The 20,341-nt window shown below is 45.5% G+C and overlaps 1 protein-coding gene across 1 annotated transcript; it reads right to left on the bottom strand.

Annotated features, from left to right (window-relative positions):
* Window positions 1-7,140: 7,140 nt before the first annotated feature.
* On the bottom strand, window positions 7,141-8,929 carry LOC117464487 (uncharacterized). Its single transcript, XM_034106939.2, has 2 exons — window positions 7,641-8,929; window positions 7,141-7,551 (listed from the first exon to the last, which is right to left on the bottom strand). The coding sequence occupies exons 1-2, from the start codon at window positions 8,538-8,540 to the stop codon at window positions 7,489-7,491; spliced, it is 963 nt and encodes a 320-aa protein (XP_033962830.1). The 5' UTR covers window positions 8,541-8,929; the 3' UTR covers window positions 7,141-7,488.
* Window positions 8,930-20,341: the final 11,412 nt, after the last annotated feature.

Genomic DNA, 20,341 nt, shown 5'->3' with positions numbered 1-20,341 from the left:
CCACATGATTTCTATCAATATTTTATTTACTGCACTGCCTTCCAAATCACACTCATACCCTCCGTTTGCTCCGCCTGGACCAACTCAAACATTCTGCATACGCATTAAGACACGAGCAATTATAATCTTGTAATATATTATATAGTTTTACACTTGCACGCGTCATTTGTCAGCATTATATTTTCCTTATAGTACTTGTTAGAGAAGTAACAACTTAGATTAAGCATTTTTACAATAACATTAATGTTTATCATTGTTGTGTGTACTTTTATATATCTTACTTTTATAAGTACTTTTATATATCTTCTGCAGAACATGTTTTTTTACTTTTAAAAATGTTTCCGATTATAGCACTATAATTCCTAATCCTTTTAAGACAATATTAATTACAGATACATTATAACGCATATATTTTGACAAAAGATAAAGGATTATAATTGCTACCAACACTGACATTCTTTATTATAAAAGTACCAGTGGCGAGCCGTCAGGGCCCTCTAGGCCCAATATATTCTAAACAATTATATTTGAAAACATTAAAAAAAACACTTTTTAAAAAATATTATTTTTTATATTTTGTTGTTACATTTTTCATTAGTTTTACCGAAATAACTTGATTTAATTGTATTTAAAATAACATTTCCAAATAAATAAATCCTTCGAATCTGCCTGTTCAGTTTCTGTTGGAATGTGAAGGGTTAAATGCCGTCTCTGCGAGTTATGTGAAGACGGGAGAGCTTGTTGGTCCGGTTGGTCCCTCTCTACATTCAAAGAGGGCCAGCTATAGTAACTCAACGAGAGAGTAATGTCAAATGACAGTACAATTGACCAATCAACGGTGGGCGGACTTTATGACAAGTTCCGCCCGCTGTGAGGTCTATGCAAGTGGTGCAGTGACGCGTCCTAAAACCCGGAAGTAAGTTGCGCTCGGATTCCCTCGACAGAAGGCAATGGGATTTCTCCATAGGGTTTTGGAAAATAGCTGGAAATAAGGTCTGTGGAAAACGAACCTGTTAGATAAATGCACGTTTTGTTCAGCCAGATAATATCCACATGTCTACCCTACTTTTATTATTTTCGAATCATAAATCTAATCGATAGATTTATGATGGATAGATTTATGATTAGCATAAGTTCGTTCATGATTGCTCACTTCAGTGATAGTGATGAAATTATTTCATTTCATTTCAAACCTTTATTTATACAGATAAATCCCATTGAAATCATTGATCTCTTTTTCAAGGGAGACCTGCTCAAGTAGTTCCACATGAAACATAAAAACATAAACAGAACAACAAAAGGACATCATACAGCATCATTTACATAATTATCCACATAAGCAGGTACCAATAGCTTCCGATTGACTAGCATCCAACCGAGCTTTAAAAACATTTAGTGGCACCAGATTGTTCAGTTTCCATTTAATTTGCAGACTATTCCAAGACAGAGGAGCTGCGCATCTAAAAGCTGTCTTCCCTAAGACAGTCCTAGCAGTTGGCACATTTAATAAAACCACTGCATTCGATCTCAGGCAGTAGCCACTTACAATTCTCCGAGAGATCAGGGAGCAGATATAAGATGGAAGTTTCCCTAACATGGCTTTGTATATAAAAATGTACCAGTGACTGAGCCTCCGTACAGTTAGTGAAAGCAAACCAGCCCTTGCATACAGGGTACAGTGATGGGTTAATGCTTTACAGTTTGTCACAAATCTTAGTGCACTGTGATACGCAGCATCTAACTTGACCAGGCAATTGGCAGGTGCATTCATATACATCAGATCCCCATAGTCCAGCACAGGTAACAAGATCACAGTGACTCGCCTTTTCCTGGCCTCAAGCGAGAAACAGGACTTGTAGAAGAAACCTAGCCTAACCCTCAGTTTTTTTAGCAGGTTATTGACATGAAGTTTAAAAGTGAGACAATCATCAAGCCAGATACCAAGGTATTTGTAACAGGCAACAACTTCAAGTTTTGTTCCTTGCGTAGTTACAATATCTAAAACAGGCTCTGGTGTCTTTTTTGCTTTTGAAAAGAGCATTACCTTGGTTTTATCCACATTTAAAAGAAGCTTTAGTTCAGAGAACCGAGTCTGAATAGTGTTAAAAACAGCCTGTAATTTAACAACAGCCTCTTTAATGGAGGGACCTGCACAATACATCACAGTATCATCCGCATAAAAATGTAAAGTAGCTTCATCCACATTATCACCTACGCTGTTAATATATATGGAGAATAAAAGTGGTCCTAAAACAGAACCTTGTGGTACACCATTAGAAATGTTTACCCACTCAGAAGATAGTCCATCAAAATGAACACATTGGGACCTTTCAGAGAGGTAGTTCACAAACCACCCTACTGCATGGCTGGACATGCCTATACTGAGTAGCCTCTGCTTTAAGATGCGATGATCAACGGTGTCAAACGCTTTGGAAAGGTCAATAAACAGAGCTGCACAACTCTGCTTATTATCTAAAATAGTAGTAATGTCATTTACCACTTTCATTGTTGCAGTGATGGTGCTGTGTTTCTTTCTGAATCCTGACTGATGTTTAGACAGGATATCATTTATAGATAAAAACTCCTTTACTTGTTCACTCACAAGTCGTTCGAGCACCTTAGCCAGAACTGACAATTTAGAGATTGGCCTATAGTTATTTAAAATAGTTGCCTCCCCTCCTTTCAGTAAAGGCAAGACATAAGCAGACTTCCATACTTTTGGAATTGCATTTGTGCTGAGGGAGAGGTTAAAAAGAGAAGTAAGAGGTGGAGCAATAAAATCTGCAGCTATCTTTAAAAAGAAAGGTTCTAAATTGTTTCCTAGGATCTAACTTGGATAATGCTTCATGAACAATACCAATAGTTAAAGGAGTAAAACTGAAAGGGTTTTCCAGACCACATTGTTCAGAGTCAAGGATTGGAGCGTTCACAGAAGCAGAAGTACAGTCAGTGACAGAATCAAACATAGAGCCACAAGACACAAAATGCTCATTAAAGCAATGTAGCATAGTAGCCCTGTCTGATATAGTGCCAGATGCTGTGGTAAGGCACGGAGGTAGCTCATTTGGGATATCACTAGTGGAAATCGATTTTATGGCTTTCCAAAATTTCCTAGGATTATTCAGGTTTTCTGTGGTAACCGACAAATAGTACTTTGATTTAGCACTTTTTATTAGAGATGTGAAGCTATTTCTTAGCTGCCTAAAACGTAGCCATTCTACCTCTGAGCCTGATTTCCTAGCCTTAGCCCAAGCATTATTTCTCTCATGAAGGAGACTGGACAGCTCAGCAGAAAACCAGGGATTGTTTCGTCCCTTCACTCTAAATGTACGCAGAGGTGCATGTCTATCTATAATTTTCATAAAACCAAGATAAAAATAAGACCATGCAGTTTCTACATCAGCACACAGATTGATTCTACCCCAATCAAAATCAAACAGATCATGCACAAAACCCTGCTCCACAAAGTGTTTTTTGTCTCTCTTTGTGATGATACGTGTCGCGAGTGAGCCCTCTATGTAATGGCCCACTTGCTGGCACCCAGTTCTTTTAATCCCCCAATTGACCCACACACACGAGGAGCAGGCAGATATCGGGTAACACAATCATCTTTATTAGAAATTAAATAAATAGTAAGGGACCATATCAGCCAAGCTTCTCACATGGAAATGTATCACAAGGACAAGTGATGCAGTGCCTATATACCACCCCGTCAATTCAGGCTGCTACTGCTCTACCCACCCCCTGCTGGCCGGAGGGACCATGAATGGTACAACTAAACGTAAAGTGTCACAAAGCATGCAAATAACGCAAACACATGGCACTTCTATTAGAGAATCACTACACACATGACACTTCTATTTAAAGAAAGCACTACACACATCACACAATGAACATGCTCTCCCACTCACTGGCTGCTAAGGAGTAAAATGGAACAGTCACTGGCACTGGTGAGCAAATGACTGCAAGTGGCACTATTTGCACCCCATACTCTCCTTGTTCATTTAACCATGCAGTGACAGCCTAGCAAGACATGGCCCGAATTAAAATAGTTATGGGTCCGCTCTCGGTCAAGAACACCTCAGACCGAGAGGAGTTAAAAGTTATCTCTTCTCACCCTTCCTTAAGCGCAGCGTGTTTCTGGTCGGAAGAAAGCAGTTGGAGACTTGGCGCGCGTCTCCCAATAGTTCGGAGCGCATCCGACTCAGATGCGCACTGGCCCTGATAGGAGCAGCGCGCGGTGCGAAAGACAGGAACTTGAGGGCGTTGCAATGATAAGGAACTTGAGAGCGTTGCAATATCAGGAGCTTGAGAGCGTTGCAATATCAGGAGCTTGAGAGCGTTGCAAATCTGCCTTCAACCGACCCGTCGATCAGCAGCTGGCAGCCGTACAGTAAATCGCAGTGCAGCAGTACTTCCACAGTGGACCTTCGCTTCACGGTCACTTCCTTGTCGATCCGTCCAGAGCCTTGCTTCCCGTTCCCTCTTCACCTCGGAGCTTCACCTTTTCCCGTTCTCCCGGTAAATGTCCCGGCTCCTCGCTTTAACCACCCACCGGCCAATCCACGTAGCTCCCTGGAAGGCTGGGCAGGCAGCAGCCAATCACGCTGCCCTCCTCCAGCTGATTCACACCAGCTGCGAAAACACACATACTCCGCCCACCTGACAGGCTAGGCTAACCCTTTTATGAATGGAAACACACATTTTCCCCCACTTCTGCTTAAAATACATATACACACAGTAAATATAATGCATCATCATATGACATACAAAAATCCCATCCCCACTGGCGACATTTCCCCCCCCTCAATATTGGTGGTCGTCCCGACTACCCCTTAGACCTGGTACCTTTGTGGAGGCACCCCAAAGTTTCGACGCTGCGACCTCCTCACAGGGCCTTGTCCTTCCCCTGGCACAAGCCCACCCTCCAATTGAGGCTCAGGGTCCAATTGAGCTGGGACCTGCTCTAGTTCCCCAAACTGCTCTGGCTCCGGCACTAGGCCTGGTATGACTGGAGTAGACTGAGAGCCCCACCTAGCTACAGTGCCAAAAGGCAACAAGAATACAGGCTGGTTAGGCTGGGAATCAATTTCCTGAGGACACACCTGAGACTCAGTCCATAATCCTGCAGGGCAGGGACGCAGGTTGTTGCGGTGCATCGTCCGTATCGGTCCTTCTTTCCCCTCGGGCCGGATGCTATACACTGGATGGCCAGGCCGTACCTGTGAGACAACAACATAGGGAGAAGGCACCCAATGTGGTTCCAACTTGCCTCTGGCTCTCCGTCTGAAGTTCCTGATCAGCACCCTCCCTCCGGGCAACAAGGGGATAGCATGGGCCTTCTTATCATACCGTGCCTGGTCCCAGTTCTGCCTTTGCTTGGTATGAGCTCGTACCCGGCTATACGCTTCAAGCAGTGTCTGATGGTGTGTTCTCACCCAGCCATTAATTGTTCCCTTTTTCTGTGGGGGGACAACACCTACACACAGATCAACAGGCAGTCTGGCGTGACGGCCAAACAGTACAAAGTAGGGAGTCAGTTTAGTGCTACAATGTACAGTGTTGTTGTAAGCTTGAACTAAAGCTGGCAGCTTTTCCCTCCACCGTACCTGCTCTTCTGCACCTAGTGTGCCCAATAATGACAGCAAAGTTCTGTTGAAACGCTCACAGGCCCCATTTCCCTGGGGATGGTATGGGGTAGTGCGGCTCTTTGTACAGCCATACAGTTCACAGAGCTGCCGCATTACCTCAGACTCAAAGGCACCTCCTCGGTCCGTCAAGAACCGTTCTGGGCACCCGAAAGGCTGGATGAGGGCGGTCCACAAATGTCTCGCCGTCGTCTGGGCTGTCTGGTCCTTGGTGGGCACTGCCACAGCATACCTGGAAAACAGGTCGGTCATAACCAGGATATACTGGTGGGTGTCGGCTGGCCGTCCCAATGATAAATAGTCCAGGGCTACAACCTCCCATGGGTAACTGGATACAATGGGCTGAAGAGGGGCCCTCACCTTGGGACCAGCCTTCCCTGTCACACATTGTGGGCATACTACTGTCCAGGACTTTATGTCCTTAGCCATCCCCAGCCAGTAAAATCTGCGCTGCAAGATACTCAAGACCTTTTCGCTGTTGGCATGTCCAGCCGCTTTGTGGTAATCCTCCCACAGCTCCCGGGCATGTTGGGTTGGGACAATCAACTGGAAAGCCTGCTGGCCCGTGTCGGGTTCCTGAATGCAGCGCCCTAAGATTCCGTCACGAAGTTCCAGCCGATCCCATGTCTGCAACCACCCGTGCACTTGGGGGAACTCAGACCGTCGCACCTGAGACACATTTAACCCTTGGTTGATCAATTGTCTCACTTTGTCCAACTCCGGGTCTCCCTGTTGGCGCTCCAGCCAAGACCCTGGATCACAGTCCTGTCCAGCTGGTGGACCCTTCACTCCTAGACCTCCCTGAGCTCCGGGCACGTTGTAGACTGCTTTGATATCTACTTCCCCTGGGAGCCGGGACAAGGCATCTGCATTCCGGTTTTCCACACCGGGTCGATACTTGACTGAAAAGGTGAAGTTTGCCAGCTGGGCTGCCCACCTCTGTTCCACGGCCCCCAGTTTGGCTGTCCCCAGGTGTACCAGGGGATTGTTGTCTGTAAACACTGTGAATTCTGTGCCCCACAAGTAGTGTTTGAACTTCTCTGTGATTGCCCAAAATAGCGCCAGAAACTCTAACTTAAAAGAACTATAGTTCTGGTCATTCTTTTCACCAGGGCTTAGACTACGGCTGGCATATGCAATAACTCGTTCCCTCCCCTGCTGAACCTGTGACAATACTGCACCCAGCCCATCCAAACTGGCATCTGTATACAACAGGAAGGGTAATTTGAAATCTGCATACGCCAACACAGGCGCCTGTAATAGAGCTCGCTTAAGTTCCTCAAATGCACCCTGACACTCTTGAGACCACTTAACTGTTGTTGATTTAACCCCTGCCGTACCCCGAAGCAGAACATTCAGGGGAGCTGCCAGCCGGGAAAAGGCAGGGATGAATCGGCGGTAGTAGCCTGCAAAGCCCAAGAAAGAACGGACTTGAGTGACTGTCTTGGGGACCGGCCATTCCTGCACAGCTGCAATTTTTTCTGGGTCCGTGGCCACCCCTTTCTTGCTGACCACATGTCCCAAGTACTTCACTTCCTTCTTGAACAGGTGACATTTGTGGGGCTGGAGTTTTAGGCCGTGCTGGTGTAGTCTCTCAAACACTTGTTCCAGGTGCCTGAGATGACTATCAAAGCAGGGAGAATACACAATGATATCATCCAGGTATATCAATAGAAAGTCATTTACTTGCCCTCCCAAACAGCGTTGCATGAGCCGCTGGAATGTGGCTGGAGCATTGCAGAGACCAAACGGCATCCGCTCAAACTGAAAGAGGCCCACTGGTGTTGTGAAGGCGGTCTTCTCCTGGTCTCGGGGGTCCACCGCAACCTGCCAGTACCCGCTAGCCAGATCCAGTGTGGAGTACCAAGCTGACTCCTTGAGGTGGGTGAGCGACTCTTCGACTCTGGGCAAAGGAAAAGCATCTTTGTGAGTTATGGCATTAAGTTTCCGGTAATCTACACAAAAACGCCACGATCCATCCTTTTTCCTTACCAACACTACAGGTGCTGCCCAGGGGCTGGAACTTTCCTTTACAACCCCATTTTCCAACATACCTTCCAGTAGGGCTCGTAACTCAGCATAGAGTGCTGGTGGAACTGGCCTGTGTCTCTGTCGGATTGGAGGTGCATCACCGGTAGGGATCTGATGCAAGACTGCACTTGTGTGGCCAAAATCATCTTCATTGGCTGCAAAAACCTTGGTCCACCTCTGAAGTAGATCACTTAACCGCTGCTGCTCGTTATGGTTGAGGTCCTCTCCTTGCAATGCCAGGGCCGGATGATCTGGAGGTACAGTAACATTCGGGACTGGAGTGCTGCTTATACTCCTCACCTCTACCTCCACCGCAGATGGCCCTGTGTGGGTCAACACCAACTCCTCCTCGGTCTTCACAGCCTGAGGATCCACCTGGGACACTGTAGCCAGGGCACGACGCTGGGGGATCTCTATGGAGAAGGGATGGGGGTTACACACTCTTATCGGCACTCTTCCACTCCTTACCCAGCTCAGTGTCCTCGCCACCCTCCACTCCTGGTCATCATTCTGGAGATTTTCCACCATAACACAGCAGTCTGGGGTGCCAACTGCTTGGGGCACCTGGGTCCAGATAATCATTTCTGTCTCTGGGGGAACCAACACAGCAGACTGACGTGGCAGCTTGGCAACCCCCTGCAGTTCGGTGGGGGATCCAGCCCGGCCCACTCGTCGACAAACAGCAAAAGCCTTTCCCCAGGCTGTGCTGACCGCAGGTGGCAGTGTTGACCTGAAAGCCGCCTCTCCTTGGTGGCCATCCTGGAAGATAGTTTGCCAACAGTCCCCAATCACATTCATCCCCAATAAGGCACATTCCTGTTGCAGGCAGGAATCTTCAACCACCACCACACCCTTCCCCATTACCTTCACCCCATTGATCTCAAAGTCCAAAAGCGCATATCCAATGTATGGGATGTGAAGCCCATTTGCAGCCTTCAGAGTGAGCCAGGGGATGTCTCCTCGGACCAATCTTTCTCCAAACTTCTCCTGAAACAGAGAATAACTGAACAGAGTGACTTGCGAACCAGTGTCCAATATACAAGGAATATTTTCACCACTTATAATTACATCCAACTCTGGGCAGGTACCAATCAACGCAGGCTTTGTTGGGGGTGTGGTCTGGGTCCCCTCCTCGACCGCTTGCCCGGCAGCGACCGAGGAGACTAAAAATCCGAAGGTCCAGAGCGTCGTCTGGAACAGAACCGGCGGGTGTGACCCGCCTGCCCACACTCTAAACAGATTGGCCGACCTTGGGGGTCCCACTGGAAATGAGTCCTGGCTGTGACCAGGGGTGGTTGACGAGGCCTAGGCTGAAATGCGGGCCCTGCTTGTGGGTTTTGCCTCTGTACAGTTGAGTCAGCAGGCCCCAGAGAGAGGTTAGCAATTTGACCACGCATCTCTTCCATGAGAGACTTGCCCAGTGTTAACATCTGGTCTTTAAGGTCCTGTTGGAGCTCTGCCCGCAGGGAGTCCCATAATGCCTGGCTGTCCTGGGCAGGTGGGGGTACTAAGGAACATAAAGGAGTGTCAGGTGGTTGGGTTTGTGGAGGCCTGGGGGCATAAGTGCGACAGGCCCATGTCTCAGTTCCATCTTTAGCCTGCTCCCTTTCAAGCGCTTTGGCCTCGGTGCAGATAGCAGGAAAAGTAATTCCCGGCGTGCGACGAAGAAGTCGTTTCAATTCTTGTTTCACCAGGCTTTCTTGTAGTCCCCTGATGAACTGTGTCCTTAGAAGCTCATCTTCAATGTCCTCAGCTGGTGGTTCCCTCGCTTGCCACTTGTGATAGAGCTCACGAAAGCGTAGAATGAAAGTTCCCATTCCCTCCTCTGCGCCCTGCCTGCATTCATAGAACTGAGCCCTCAGTGTTGCCAGTGACTGACTTCCCGCATACAATGAAGTCAGACAATCTAATATTTTTTTCCCAGTGTCCCGCTCACTAAGGGGTAATAGTAACATTTCCCGTTTAGCTTCACCTCCCAGAGCACTTAAGATAAAGTCAACGATCTGATCGTTCGAAAGACCCTGAGCCCGTACAAACATTTCAATTTTTGCCCGCCATTCCCCCACCTTCTCTCCGGTTTTCCCTTCAAATATAGGAAGCCATGGCCCCCCCCATGTACCAAGGTAACATAATGTGATTTACAACATTGGGAGCTGGATTAACAGCGCCAGCGACTCCCTCGTTACCCTCAACCGACATGCTGACCGTGTGTGCAAGGGAGATCCTGCCGACAACGCCAACATTTAAGGTGTCGCGAGTGAGCCCTCTATGTAATGGCCCACTTGCTGGCACCCAGTTCTTTTAATCCCCCAATTGACCCACACACACGAGGAGCAGGCAGATATCGGGTAACACAATCATCTTTATTAGAAATTAAATAAATAGTAAGGGACCATATCAGCCAAGCTTCTCACATGGAAATGTATCACAAGGACAAGTGATGCAGTGCCTATATACCACCCCGTCAATTCAGGCTGCTACTGCTCTACCCACCCCCTGCTGGCCGGAGGGACCATGAATGGTACAACTAAACGTAAAATGTCACAAAGCATGCAAATAACGCAAACACATGGCACTTCTATTAGAGAATCACTACACACATGACACTTCTATTAGGGAATCACTACACACATGACACGTCTATTTAAAGAAAGCACTACACACATCACACAATGAACATGCTCTCCCACTCACTGGCTGCTAAGGAGTAAAATGGAACAGTCACTGGCACTGGTGAGCAAATGACTGCAAGTGGCACTATTTGCACCCCATACTCTCCTTGTTCATTTAACCATGCAGTGACAGCCTAGCAAGACATGGCCCGAATTAAAATAGTTATGGGTCCGCTCTCGGTCAAGAACACCTCAGACCGAGAGGAGTTAAAAGTTATCTCTTCTCACCCTTCCTTAAGCGCAGCGTGTTTCTGGTCGGAAGAAAGCAGTTGGAGACTTGGCGCGCGTCTCCCGATAGTTCGGAGCGCATCCGACTCAGATGCGCACTGGCCCTGATAGGAGCAGCGCGCGGTGCGAAAGACAGTAACTTGAGGGCGTTGCAATGATAAGGAACTTGAGAGCGTTGCAATATCAGGAGCTTGAGAGCGTTGCAAATCTGCCTTCAACCGACCCGTCGATCAGCAGCTGGCAGCCGTACAGTAAATCGCAGTGCAGCAGTACTTCCACAGTGGACCTTCGCTTCACGGTCACTTCCTCGTCGATCCGTCCAGAGCCTTGCTTCCCGTTCCCTCTTCACCTCGGAGCTTCACCTTTTCCCGTTCTCCCGGTAAATGTCCCGGCTCCTCGCTTTAACCACCCACCGGCCAATCCACGTAGCTCCCTGGAAGGCTGGGCAGGCAGCAGCCAATCACGCTGCCCTCCTCCAGCTGATTCACACCAGCTGCGAAAACACACATACTCCGCCCACCTGACAGGCTAACCCTTTTATGAATGGAAACACACATTTTCCCCCACTTCTGCTTAAAATACATATACACACAGTAAATATAATGCATCATCATATGACATACAAAAATCCCATCCCCACTGGCGACATACGTGGTTTAACCTTTTGGACCTTAGTGTCCCTAATTGTGGCTACAACACAGTGGTCACTCACATCATTAGCAAATACTGCCACAGATGAGTATGTATGTGTTAAAATTAGATCAATTAAGGAGGATTTATTTGGGGACTTAATATTTGGGCGAGTAGGACTGTCTATAATCTGGGTAAAATTCAAAGAGGTACACAGGTTTTTAAAATCCTCTGACACAGAAGTTAACCAGTCCCAATTAAATTCACCAAGCAGCACTATTTCCTTGTAGGAAAGTTGTGATAACAGTTTTGCCAATGACGATAAAGAGTCCTTGACAGCCGAAGGGGCCCTGTAGCAGCCCACCACCATGACCTGTTGACCCTTTGTTACCTCAATATTCACGGCTAAAAATTCGAGCTGTTTACTAACAGATTTGGAAACCATATTGGTTACACAAAACTTATTTTTCACATAAATGGCAACGCCACCACCTTTTTTAGCCCGGTCAGTATGATATACACTGTAACCATTTATGTAAATGTCAGAGGCCAAAATGGATTTATCTAGCCACGTTTCTGATAAGACAATGACATCAGCATCAGTCGAACTCGCCCAAATACGGACAAAATCTAATTTAGGTAACAGACTACGCACATTTAAAGGAATTAAACCTAGCCCAGATCTAGATATAAGATCAGCAGGAGTAGCTATTTGACTAATACTGCTAGGTGGACCTGGATTTGGCTGTACATTTCCTGATAGTAACAACAATAAAAAATACCAAGCACCTTTTCCTCTTAATCAACACACATACATTGTCAGCTGTTCTAGAGTCACCAGCAAACTTCGCGAAAGTGAGATTAGAGTTTAAAAAACAATTCTGAAGGACCATCGTGGCAGGCATGTGAGAAAGACAAACATTTTCCGAAATGAATGTCCGCGACAGTGCAACCAGCAATTGTTTGTGCAACACCTCCGAAACTGTACAGGGGATGTCCACTGCGGGCGGCAGAACATACCCGAATCCAGTAGATTTTTCAGGACGACTAGCGATCTTCTCCTTGTCCAGCACAGCCAAGAAAAGGCACAGCAGAAACACGACACCCGCCATTCTCCCAGTCCAGCACAACAGTATCCACGCTGTTCCCGGAGCAAGGTGGAACCAGGCCTCAGCTACAGCAGCACAGCAGAGCAGGTGGAACCAGGCCTCAGCTACAGCAGCACAGCAGAGCAGAGAAGGTGGAACCAGGCCTCAGCTACAGCAGCACAGCAGAGCAGAGCAGGTGGAACCAGGCCTCAGCTACAGCAGCACAGCAGAGCAGAGCAGGTGGAACCAGGCCTCAGCCACAGCAGCACAACAGAGCAGAGCAGGTGGAACCAGGCCTCAGCTACAGCAGCACAGCAGAGCAGAGCAGGTGGAACCAGGCCTCAGCCACAGCAGCACAACAGAGCAGAGCAGGTGGAACCAGGCCTCAGCTACAGCAGCACAGCAGAGCAGAGCAGGTGGAACCAGGCCTCAGCCACAGCAGCACAACAGAGCAGAGCAGGTGGAACCAGGCCTCAGCTACAGCAGCACAACAGAGCAGAGCAGGTGGAACAAGCCTCAGCTACAGCAGCACAGCAGAGCAGAGCAGGTGGAACAAGCCTCAGCTACAGCAGCACAGCAGTCAACCGAGTCATTTTCAAGATTGAGTTACAATGATAAACTGGAGTGGCAAAGGATCAGCTGAATGACCCGCAAGTGCTTCATCCAGAAGGACAGGAGGATGGACTTTGTGTTTAAGTGATTTGATCATCAAAGGTAGGCCTAAGTCATTTTCAATGTGGGCCGCCGTGCCGACTGAATTCATTTTTAATTGTTACTTGGCTGTGGGTGCCCTGTCATGATAGGTGTTTATATAAATGGTGTTGTTTTGTGTGGTAGAGGGTCGCTGTCATTGATGCGTTTTGCACCCCGGGCCGCTGTTTTGATATTCCGCTGAAGTATACGCTGTGACGTAATATCTCTTCTTTTCTTTCGAGGGAAGGGGGGGGGGGTCAGAGGGCCTAGTCCTAGGTATAAAAGTCACGGCTCGCCACTGAAAAGTACTTATAATTAGAGCCGGGACTCGATTAAAAAAAGTAATCTAATTAATTAGAGGCTTTGTAATTAATTAATCGAAATTAATCGCATTTTTAATCAAATATACATATTTGACCTGAGAACAGTGAGAAGCAATTTTCACATGGATTTTACTCCAAGTGGTCTACAGTCGAGTGCAATCCAGTGAGCCAGGGAGTTGGTTATTTTCTCAGACGTGGACTTACTTATCCTGGCCCTGAAACCACTCATCTGGTTGAGTGTGGGTTGGGTCAGGGTGTGGTTCCTGGTGCTAGCTGCTACATGCTTTGCATTTAGGTGATACTTTAGGCTTGATGTGCTGCGGTGATATGCAAATTCTTTTTTGCATAATTTGCACACAACCGTGCTCTTATCGACGCTTCCATCCGTCCGTTTTTTAAAACAAAATTTCCCATCCACGGGGCCGACCAAAGCGGTCTCATCAGCTTGTTCGTTCATGTTTGACTATTGTTCACCGTGGTTTGTTGTTGTTTGATGTCCCATGCTGAAGTCATGAACGTTAGTTGGTGCTCCAGTATAATCGGTACGCCTGAAACTCATCCAGTGAGAAACGTTCCGCTATGCAAAAATAAGTGCGATTAAAATGCGTTTATTTTTTTAACGCGTTCATTTTTGTGTAATTAATTAATCTTAATTAACGCGTTAAAGTCCCGGCCCTACTTATAATGCTATGTGTAATTGTTCTACATACAATATATTGAAATGCATTACAAATAGATTGTATTATAATTAGTGCTGTCAAAATTATCGCGTTAACGGCGGTAATTAATTTTTTGAATTAATTGCGTTAAAATATTTAACGCATTTAATGCATGTGCAGAATGGCCCGCCCCATATGTGCCACCAGTGGCAGCGCCAGGGTATGGCTGGGGTAGGCTACACCCATACCAAGAAATGGCTTAGCCCCACCATGCTGTAGTCCAGGGGTGCACACAGGGCCGGCCCTGACCAATTTGCTGCCCTAGGCAAGATTTTAGCTGGCGCCCCCCCCCCCGCCCAAAATGCAGACACTCACTATGATTCGCACGTGCATGGTTGTGGCATGACCACAAAAACAAAGATACAAGATGTGTGCAACTGTATTTAGTTTCCTATTCATTTGAACATGATTTAAGTGGGGGGGGGGGGGCTCCTCTAGGGGGGTCCGGGGGCATGCACCCCCGGGAAGACTTTTTTTTTTATATTGAAGTTAAAAGCATCAATCTGGTGCACTTTGAGAGCAACATTAGGAGATCTATGGATACATCTCTCAACACCCATATGAAACAGAACTGTAAGCAGATTTTCTTTTTCTTTATGGATATTTTACAAATCACTCCCCTTTCAAACTGTATTCTTGTTTATTAATAACAACTTTTTTGTACTGTCAGTATTTTATACCTGTTTTTCACCTGTTCTCTTATTTTTTTATAACTATAATGATCATATAAAGGTGTGCCTTTACCTCACTGAGCTGAGGTTATCAGAGCCTCTCAGTCTTTCAGGAGAGAGCTCTCTAAAGCTCTCCCCCTCGCGGCTGCTTACACAGTAAATTCCAATGTTAATAAAAGCACACAGAAGCTGTGTACGTTTTTTGGGAGTTTGATTTATTTTAAATGAATACAAATACAAAATTAAAACCTATAATTGCACACTAAAACCATTATTTCAAAAAAAGAACAATTTCACATAAACCTTTGGTTTTTACTGGGACTGGGGCAATTCAACATGATTTTGGGGGGGGGGGGGTGTGCCATAGTTTATGGGTGCTGTACGCAATATAGACGTAGTTCTGTTAGTATAAGATAATAAGATGTACTTTGTTGATCCAAAATCGAGAAATTGTGTTATGAAATAAAAAAAAAATATATTTTTTTTATTTCTATTTTTTTTTTCCGGCGCCCCCTATGGGTTGATGCGCCCTTAGCATTCGCCTATACTGCCTATGCCGAGGGCCGGTCCTGGGTGCACATAACGGGTACGCAGGTTATGTGCGTAATCTGAAATGCGGACCGTCACTTGTGTCACAAAGCGCATTTGCGTACCGACGTACTTGTGAAGCTTTTCCAGAAGGCGGTTAGATCACCGGACGACAGAGTCGGCCTCCGTGTGCACAGACAGGGCTGCTGTTAACGTCGGTCTGTACAACGGAATTGTGCTAAAACTACGCCAACCGGCTGCGGAGGGAGAATCCCCCCTTCACTGGAGAACTGCGCTAAAACAGCTGATCACAACGTTCACACTCTGTGGTCACGAAGTACTCCACTAGCCCCCCCCTCCGTCGACTTTCCTGAAGTACTCCCCGTTGATAGAAATCAACAGGTAATGAATTAAGACCCCACGGTTTGATGATTGATAGGTGTGTGGGTTGTCTTTCATTTTGACACGCAAAAAATTGTTATAATAAACATAGATACTGTATGTTAAATGGATATATCCGCCTTCTTTCATTTATCTTTCCATTCCCACAACAATATACATAAATAAATGGCATATTTTGGACAGTTCGAATTTTTAAGCTGTGATTAATCTGATTAAAAATTCTTATGGTATTTGACTCTGTTATTCATAATAATAGAATGCAGTATATTGTTTTATGACCATTGTTATAAAGCATTACAAATATACGAGTGCATTTATCTTAAACTATGGACTGCTATAAACAAACATAAAGTATGTTATTGCTCTATAGACAGACATGGGTGTCAAAGCAGCAATATCTAAATGTTCTTTCATCCATTAAAAGTGTGTGCAGAGCAGGCAGCAGACTCTCTTGAAGGACAACAAAGTCACATGGCTGCCTCACTACCAACAACATCATTCAATATGGAAAAATGGCTACGTCAACTATTATGAGAACCAGGATGGGCGGTTCAAAAGGCCTGCCCAAGGCCGACCCAAAGTGCATGGTGAGCGGACTCATCACCTCCGTGAGAGTGGAGGTGTCCTGAGAGTGGAGCCTGCAGGCAGACCCCTCTCAGGCTGACAGGCAGGTAGGCCATACAGCTATTTTAGCCGGCCGGCTAAAATGATTGGTCGTGCTTTTTACAGCGCTACGGCTTCCACAGATTTACATTGTGTATGTATTTATTGTCAAAGCATTTCATATATGCATTGCTATCGGGATGTTAAGAGCATTCCATGGAATATAACAATAAGTGTTTCTGAAATAAATGACATACCCCACCTTTAAGGGACGTTAATCAACAACATCTGATAACGTAATGTGGTGCTAATGTTAGCTAAATGGAGTCTCACCTGATGTAGTAGCACAAAGCAGCCGTCCAAGCGCCACCCTCCTCTCCCTATGATGGAAGCCTGAGACAGCCTGTGGTGGCAGGGTTCTAGCGGCGTTCAATGTGGGGTGGTGTCCGATTCACACGACTAAAAGAAAGGTGACAAAAACAGCAACTGGGTGAAAAATAAATCTACGTCTTTCAGTGAACACGAACAAGTGAAAAAAGTACAGCACTGTCTGTTTAAAACTATCTGCACCTCGTAGCCTACTATCGCTCAGTAAAAGTTAACAAAAGCGAGGGAAACACACATTGCCTGACTGCAGTAGCGTAGAAGTGCTGCAGTTAAGTGATGTAAATCAAATGAAAACTTAATGTGGTCGCTATTAAGATCTAGATCCCTCCGCGGGCTACATGATCACACTGCGGGGATTCTCCCCCCGCCTAATGACCACCTAGCAGCACATTATACCGATTATTACACGGCTACATACTAAAAAACAAACAAATGATTCATAATATATATTTTAAAATGATTTAATTGACTTAAAAATGATCGTAATGCTTCCGCCAAAATAAAAAGTCCGTTCCACGGCGCACCAACGAATGGAACTTTAATTCAGAAAATAAACGGCAGCATTATTCGAATTTACCTGTAACTGTCAAAGTCTGTTAACATTTTATTTTCCTCTAACAAGTACTTAAACAATGCGAGAGAAGCCCACACCGTGTTCCCGCCAGTTGATATTTCCTGTGGCTGTGTTACACCCAAAAGTACGAGAATTCAACCAAGCCCTGTTAGCTAAATCACTCACCAGATTCAGTAGATAAGGCAGCCGTGCAGCGTCCTTCCTTTGGAAGCGTAGACAGCGCGGTGAAAGGGTGCAAGTCCGGCGTTCAAAGTGGGGTTGCGTCCGACTGAGAAATTGCGAGCTGGAAACGTGGCTGCGGCACATCCAGATCCTTCTCTTTCCCATAATGCATTGCGAACATGACTAAAACTTCATAATGTGAAGTTACTTAACTTAAAATTATTGACACATTGCTTAAAGAGCCTGTGACACCATCCCAACAACTGTTGTGCAATGAAATATTGGGCTACTAGTAATCTCGAACCGTCAGTTTAAAAAAGGAAAAGCGATACCGTTCCGTTAAATATCAATAATTTCGAACATCGCGGGGAAATTCGTTGACTCATTTTGAAGTTTTGGGGGAAGCCGGAAGTGACGTCAATGCGGGAACGCTTCGAGAGCCAAACACGGACAAAGTGTGTTGTCATGCGTAGAAATTGTGAATTACTGAGATTAGGCACGTTAATAACGTTTTAATGAAGTTGACTACAGTATATTCATATTTGTCAGTGCTTTCATGTAAATTCGGCGACATAAACATAAATGATCGTGGTGAAGATGATGATTACATGAGGATTAAAAATCGGGAGTGAGAGCTGCTGAATTTCCTCCCGTCGGATGTGATATAAAAACAAATCGATTATTTTTGTGGTTGTAAACTCAAGTGGATGAAACTACATTTATTAGTGCTTTCATGTCAATTCGGCGAACATATGATACATTAAATGATGAGTGAGGATGATGATTACAAATCGTTTATTTGTGCTGGTCTGCATTTCCTGATGAGAAAACAAACCGATGCTTTTTGTAGTTGTAGTACACCAACAACATGGATTAAACGTGTGTTTTTTTTACTACAATGTTGAGGAAATTAATGGATAAAATGCACGGATTATTATTATTATTCCCACTCCGATCGGGACACTAGGTCCACCGTTTCCCCGCAGCGAGGCTCCCCCCGTTGACAATTTACGTGGGCTGGGTGCATTGGCGGACTGGCCATCGGGACGAATCCCGATGGGCCGGTACCGAAGTGGGCCGGTCGGATAAGTAACTAGCACATCCCCCATAGGCGACGCGTGAGGCTCAGGTTTGAGAAGGCTAAATAACTTATTTTACCTGACGCTGCCCGCCTCCGGCGTCTATAGAAAAGAGATCAACTCAGTGTGCGGAGTTTAAATCTCTCAAGTCATATTACAGGATAAAGAAAATACAGTTTAAACTGCCGTATGCAGAGAAGACGCCGACGTGTCGCACTTATCATTCATATTACATCATCAATCAGATCATCGATCATATAATATCATAATATATCATATATTTCCTTATCTGAGTCAGCTTCTCCAGCCTCATCTGGCCGTGCAACACTCACAGTGTCACAGACTGGATGCAGAAGTATTATTTAACACATTATGTTGACGAAACACTCGAGACAAATGTAATTAAAGTCAGATCCACTCGTGTCTTAGACGTGAACGCGCTGTCAGCTGGAGAGAGAAACCCTGGCTTGATTTACCGAGTTGATAACCAGCGTCGTAGGACCGCTTAGCGAGATCTCGTTTGTTAGTTTGTTGTTGTTAGTTTGTTTGTTACTCAAACATATCCAGGGTCTGTTGAACTGGCTTCGTAGTACAGGGCACAGGTGGCGAGCAGCGCTAATGTCAAAGACACAGACATTATACATTATATTTGTATTTTACCAGGATGCAGTGACACAAATATTTACATATTTACATTTACTATCTACAGCACCCTGACATCTCCCACTCCCCCCGTTGACAATTTACTAGCGGTACCGAAGTGGGCCGGTCGAGAGTCCCGGGATGATTTTTAGTCCCAGTCCACCACTGGCTACATGACCATATGATCGCCCATATTGACGCACCTCATTCCTAAACTTCTAACAGATACAACATAAACCGATCCTTCAGCCTCATATGAGCTCTCAGACACGTTCAACATTAACCTGTCATCGCTGTCTGAGCTTGCTGCTGTGTGCGCCGTCGTGCGTTTACATCTGACTGTATATATATAAAGGTTTTCATGCAGATGCTGGGATCCTGGACGGTGCAGCTGGAGCGCTGTGCCCGCAATGACGTCACCCATCATTTGGCGGGACTTGAAGAATCCGCGAGAAGATCCAGAAAATTGTCAACATTGAAGGCAGATTAATGGTTATCAAAGTACAAATATCCAAAATCAGTTCAGTAACGGTTTTCAAGGGGACAATATATACTCAAATTGATGGGTTTGGATGATGGGGGAAAACCGTGTCACAGGCTCTTTAACTAACACATGTAAGTATTATATGCTTACATTTGGTAGTCAGCAAGTAGAATAAGCTTACATTTGATAGTAATGCAATGAAACTTAAATAATGTCAGTAATTTGTAATTCATTATTTAATTAGATATGAACTCCGGGCTAACAGTGTAGAAGGAGAGGAAGAAGTGTTACTGTACGGAAGCGGTCGACTATAAATAGAATCACACATAAATGTGATCAATTAATGATGAGCTCTTGATGCCCCACAAGGTTTTCAAAGCCAAGGGCAGGACATGATGACAGGAGACAGCGTTCCCTAGAAGCTGCTGTGGTGTCGCTGAAATGCATTGTGGGCCCTCTGAGAGCCGACTGTGGACTTTCTTAAGGTCAGTCTTCTGTTTTATGGATGTTCTGCCAAACACAGGAAGATCTCATGTGGCGTATAAAGTCTTGTTAAAAGTAAAAACAGATGTGGTATGAGGCAGAACAGACAGTACAGTATGTTGATTATATGTGTGTGTATGACAGCATGGTTGCAATATATAAATGTATATATTTCCCCTCCAGACTCAAAACTTAAACTGGGCTACAAAATGAGCATTTACATTTGTGTTTTGTTTTTCTCTGCTGCTGAAGTATTTGTGCGAGCAGGAAAACTATAAAAATAAATTGTGTTTT

The sequence above is a fragment of the Pseudochaenichthys georgianus genome, chromosome 19, assembly GCF_902827115.2.
Source record: "Pseudochaenichthys georgianus chromosome 19, fPseGeo1.2, whole genome shotgun sequence".
Classification (NCBI taxonomy): Eukaryota; Metazoa; Chordata; class Actinopteri; order Perciformes; family Channichthyidae; genus Pseudochaenichthys; species Pseudochaenichthys georgianus.
Note: the sequence above shows the minus strand (reverse complement) of the source record. Positions and strands in the feature narration are given on the sequence as shown.